This window comes from Benincasa hispida, chromosome 3 (assembly GCF_009727055.1).
Source record: "Benincasa hispida cultivar B227 chromosome 3, ASM972705v1, whole genome shotgun sequence".
Lineage (NCBI taxonomy): Eukaryota > Viridiplantae > Streptophyta > Magnoliopsida > Cucurbitales > Cucurbitaceae > Benincasa > Benincasa hispida.
The window spans coordinates 21078592-21084421 of NC_052351.1; the positions used below are offsets into that span (position 1 = coordinate 21078592).

The 5830-nt window shown below is 38.4% G+C and overlaps 1 protein-coding gene across 1 annotated transcript; it reads right to left on the reverse strand.

Moving 5' to 3' along the window:
* Positions 1-4286: 4286 nt before the first annotated feature.
* LOC120073479 lies at positions 4287-4748 on the reverse strand. The gene has a single exon (XM_039026325.1). It carries the CDS (start codon positions 4746-4748, stop codon positions 4287-4289), a length of 462 nt encoding a protein of 153 aa, XP_038882253.1.
* Positions 4749-5830: the final 1082 nt, after the last annotated feature.

Here is a 5830-nt window from a genome sequence, read left to right on the forward strand (position 1 = left end):
TAAAGGGAATAATTCTTCATGGCTTTCCATAGTGACATGGCAACCTTCAGCTGACGTGTCTTTTTGACTCCTGATTATTGGTTTGGCTGAATGGGACTGCTGGATTTCACTTAGTAGTTGTTGAAGCCAATCAATTTCTAAGGCCGTGTGAGCAAGGGCTCGATACTCTGACTCAGTACTTGATCGAACTACTGCTGTTTGCTTCTTTGAGGATTAGGAGACAAGATTTCCACCAACAAATACACAGTATGCAACTACTGACTTTCTATCATCAATATTTGCTGCTCAATTTGCATCTGAATAAGCTGATACTTCAAGTGAATGACAGGGTTGAAACAGAAGGCCATAGTTCTTGGTGCCACTAATGTATCGAAGAACTCTTTTTGTTGCTTGCCAGTGAGCATCTGTGGGAGCTTTGAGGAATTGACTGACGTGATTCACCATGTAAGTGATGTCCGGATGGGTGTTGGTTAGGTACTGGAGTGCTCCGAAATGGGTCAGTGAGAGGAACTCCATCATTGTTAGATAAATATTTGCCTAGGTTGCTCGGTGAAGCTGCAGATTTCAGATTTGAAAGGCCAATCCATTGTAACATATCATCAACATATTTCGACTGATTCAATATAAACCCATGCTCCAGATATTGAACTTGGATACCTAAGAAGTAATTCAGCTTTCCTAGGTCTTTGAGAATAAACATGTTATCCAAAGTAGCCACTAATCGAGAGATCAAGTGGTTGTTGTTTCCTGTAATTATAACATCATCCACATAGACAAGGAGGAATATAGTTGAATCTTTTGAGTTAAGTATAAACAACGACGTATCTACCTTCAAGTTGGTGAATCCCCAACTAATTAGAGTAGTGGTGAGTAGAGCATTCCAAGCCCGAGGAGCTTGTTTTAGTCCATATATAGCCTTGTTCAATTCACATACATGATTAGGGAACTTAGAGTTGACATACCCGGGTGGCTGATGCATGTAGACATCTTCTATTAGTTTGCCATTTAGAAATGCATTGTTGAAGTCAAGCTGACGAAGGACCCATCCTTTGGAGATAGCAATGCTTAAGACAACTCTGATTGTTATTGCTTTAATCACCGGGCTGAACGTTTCAAAGAAATCAATTCTAGGATGTTGATGAAACCCTTTGGCTACTAGACGTGCTTTGTATCTCTGTATTGACCCATCCAGATTTTTCTTTAGTCTGAAAATCTATTTTTTGTCCAACACATTAAAGGATGGCAATGGAGGAACTAACTGCCAAGTCTGGTTGTTGATGAGTGCTTGAAATTCAGTGTATATAGCTTGCTTCCATTGAAGTGTAGCAAGTGTATCAAACACTCGCGTTGGTTCAGCCAAGGACTAGTCACGTTGAGTAGTGCTTAGCCAAGCTTTTGGTTTGAAAATGCCAACTGCTTTCGTAAATGTTGGATGAGTAGGCTGCAATGGATGAGAGGTGTTAGGAACAGGGGTTGTATGTGAGGTATGCGGAAAGGTGTTGCTAGTGACTGATTGGAAGGGCTAGTCATGGGATTTTGGGTGGCTGTATGTTCTGGATAGTTGCTAGGCAAGGCATCTGATGTTTGAGGAAAGAGGATAGGTTCAGTAGGTATAGGAGAGGTGGAAGAGGCTGGATTGACATCTGGTATGGAAGTGTTGGATGGTGAGAGACTATTATAAGGGTTTGAAACATATTGTGATGAGTGAATGAAGGCACTTTGCAATAGTGGAGTTATGTCGGGAAAGAGGACTTGAGGGCCATTATTCACTATATTTTTGTCTGTTGAAGGACCAAGTACCTGAAAGCCATAGGAGAAAGGAAAATCAGATTCATTAAAGATAACATTCATGGAGATGAATACTACACCATCTTTGTTGAGGCATCGATGTCCTTTGTGAACCATGCTTAGACCCAAGTAAACACATTTATCATAGTGAAACTGAAACTTATTTGGCTGGTATGCTCGAAGACATGGAAAACAGGCGCAACCAAACACTCTTAGTTTTGTGACATCAAGTAGTTTACCTACATCAGTTTTGTGAATATAACAAATTGCATCAGTTATATAGGTGACTGGTTCTTTAGTACCGGCATGGGAAGACCATTTATCAGATGATAGGCATTGAGAAACGCATCCCACCAAAACTGAAGAGGCATTGATGCTTGTGCTAGCCAAGTCAGCCTCATCTCTACTAGGAGTCTATGTTTTCTTTCAGTTCTTCCATTTTGTGGAGATGTATAAGGACAAGAAAATCGAGAGGCAATGCCTTGTGAGCTATATAACTGATGCAATTTGTTATATTCACCACCATTATCTGACTGCAGTACTTTTATGTTTGTTTTAAATTGTGTTTGAATAACTTGGAGGAAATGTTTAAAGGCCTGTAGTGTATCAGACTTCTATTTAAGAGGATAGACCTAGAGATATTTGCTATAATCATATATAAATGATATGTAATATCTATATCATTCAGTGGAGTTTGTAGAGGCTAGACCCCATACATCTGAGTGTATTAAATCAAATTTGTGTTGTGAACAAGTCAAAGAATTAGGGAAGGGTAGGGAATAGGCTTTACCAAGACAGCAAGGTTCACAAAACTTAATCTCTTCATTCAGCTTAGTAGGAAGATTACAAGTTTTCAATATATTCTCCAAAATTCAAAGAGAAGGATGACCTAGTCTCTTATTCACAACCCTTTAGATTCTACTAAGTTTGCTCCACTTTTTGACAGAACAAAGGTTGTAGAATTGTTATTTTTGTTCATTGGGTTGAGAAAACAGTTTGCCTCTTTGATATTTACATCAACTAGAATCACCTCTGCTTCATTTAACTAATATAGTATGTCTTTAAGAGTTCCTTTCACCAGTACTTGTCTCGAACATTTGTCCTTAACAACACAACAATCATTATAGAACTCAACAGAAACATCATTAACTTGAACCAGTTTTGATATGCTAACCAGATTCTTCGCAATATTTGGTACACACAGTATGTTTTTCAGATTCAGATTGCAACTAGAGGAACTTAAATATGCATTTCCTATTGAAGATATATCTAACTGCTGTCTATTCCCTACTATAATTTGTTCATTACCTGTGTACTCAGAGGGGTTTGCTATATTGTTGGGATATGCTGTCACATGATTGGTTGCTCCACTATCTGCATACCAATTAAAGTCCCCTGCTGATTTGATTTGAAGAAACAAATTCAGGTTCTGTGAGGTAAGGGTGGTCATTCAAATTGGAAAAACCGAACCAAACTGAACCCAAAACTCAGTGAAACCGAAAAATGTAGTTCGATCCGGTTTGAAGAAATTTTGGAACCGAATTAATTCGGTTCGGTTCAATTTCACTTTCAAAAATCGAATTTGAAATCGAACCGAACCGTTTTTAACTAATATATATATATATTTATTTATATATTTAAAAAAGAGTAAAACCGAATTTAAAACTGAACCACTTTTAATTTAAAGAACAAAATAGAATATAAAATCAAACCGAACCGAACCGTTTTTTAATTAAAAAGAATATAACATGGAATTTTTTAAAAAAATGCCAAAACCGAATTTGGAACCGAACTGAATGGTTCGGTTTCACATTTTAAAAAATTCGATTTGATTCGGTTTGACCACCAAACCAAACCGAATTGAACTGTTTCCACCCCTACTGTGAGATGACAAATGCTGAGGGATTTGCTCCATGGTTGCCTTGACTCTGAGTCTGAGCATTTCCTTTACCATTGTTTTAATTTGGGACAAACTCTCGGTTATACCTCTAGTAGCACACATCTACAGCATGTCCATACTTGGAGCAAACCTGACATTTAGGCCTATTTCCTCTGCCTCAACCTCTTCCTTTGTTTCCTCCACTGTTGTTGTTTCCTCTGGATCTATTAAATTGTTGTTTGTTACCTCCTTATGTGTTTCTTTGTTTAGAGGCTTTGTATGAAGAGTTGTTTCGATTGTAAGCAACATTGGCAGAGGCATTGTGAGCAAATGTTGTAGTGGCCTTTGAAGTGTTCTGATGTTTCAACATCTTCTCGAATGACAGTAGTTCAGATTACATATCCAACCAAGATATCTCTGGCTTGCTTTGAATAACGACAACCACTGGATTGTACTCCTCATTCAGTCAAAGTAGTACTTGAGACACTAGGTTACGTGTAGATACTGGGCTCCCAGCCTAAGCCAGATTATTAGAGTGAAACTTCATAAGTTTCAAATATTCAGACATCGACTTATTACCTTTGTGTGTCTGTTGGAAAACTTGGCAAAGATAGTTTTCTTATGCCCTCGACTGAACTCCAAACAACAAGTGTATGGCATCCCATAGACTCTTAGCGCTCTTGTACCCCATCAGCTGTACAACAACTTCACGAGTCATTGAGTTGTATAACCACCCTAATAGAAGTTGATTTGCTGTAACCCAAGCTTCATACTGTGGGTTCAAGGACTTCATGTAGGTGGAGCTCAAAGCTCCTTCTGAGGCTTGAGAGTCTACTTCTCCAGGTTTAGCTACTGATGAAGTAGACAAAATGAACATAAGAGGACATACCTTTGTTCGGGATAGATGACCTTCAAGTCTGTATCCTTTCAGGATAGGAAGAGATAACGTCTTCCATAACATAAAAGTACCTCTCTCCAACTTGATGCTGGTTATCTGATTCAGCAGTTGATTAAGAGGAGGTGTACTGAACTTCAACGGTTCAGTGGTCGCTTTGAGTTCTATGATAGTGGCGTTTGCCATGGTAGATCTGATACCAGGTTAGAAAATATAAAGAGATGGAAACGGTATCATTTACCTCTTTGTTGTGTACGATCAAGTCACGCGGTTAAACGATGTAAGACTACCTTATCGTTTACCTTATCGTACTAAGCGATGGAGCTTTGGAGACTAAGCGATAGTGGTATCGCTTACCTTATCGTTTACCTTGTCGTACTAAGCGATGGAGCCTCGGAAACTAAGCGACAGTGATATCGCTTACCTTATTGTCTACTTTGTCTTACTAAGTGATGGAGCCTCGGAGACTAAGGGATAGTGATATTGCTTACCTTATCGTCTACCTTGTCGTACTAAGCGATGGAGCCGCGGAGACTGAGCAATAGTAGTATCGTTTACCTTTGTCGTACTAAACGATAGGATGCTGGTGCTACACGATGGAGGTTGTCGTCTACCCTTTCATTGTATATGATGGGCTCTAGGTGCTAAACGATGAATGATGTATTCAATCGTTTAGTTGATCATTGTACACGATGAAATCAAATTCACTAAGCGATAGGCAGAATGATATTAGTTTTGCCTCTTCGTATTCTGTATATTATTGAAAAGGGGCAACATGCCTGATTTATACATTGTTCCTTATTTTAGGGATTCAAAGAATTAAAAAATTATATACTAAACAACTAATGAAATGAGGACAAATGGTCCAATACATGAAGAAAGAATATTTGTTTGTTATCACCAATCCTAACAAAAATTTAGAGTGCTAAAGGGAATAATTCTTCATGACTCTCCATAGTGATATGACAACCTTCATCTGATGTGTCTTCTTGACTCCTCCTTGGTTGCTGATGTGACATTTTCTCTAATAGAGTTTTGATCATAATTGAATATTAGAACCAAAAATTAAATTACGAAAAAAAGCAATTACCGACGAATATCGTCGGTAGTTTGTATATCTCTCGAAGATGTTGTCAGCAGTTATACCAACAGCCAGCCCAATTGCATTAGATCTCCTGATGCAAGCGTTGGCAATAATGGCAATCAAGTTGTTGGCTAGAAGAAGATATTTTTCAATATTGTACAAAGGTGTTGATAGAGAGACCTCA

Bases quoted from the DNA above. Each gene is read 5' to 3' on its own strand.
- LOC120073479 (XM_039026325.1), bottom strand. From the start codon at position 4,748: ATGGCAAACGCCACTATCATAGAACTCAAAGCGACCACTGAACCGTTG.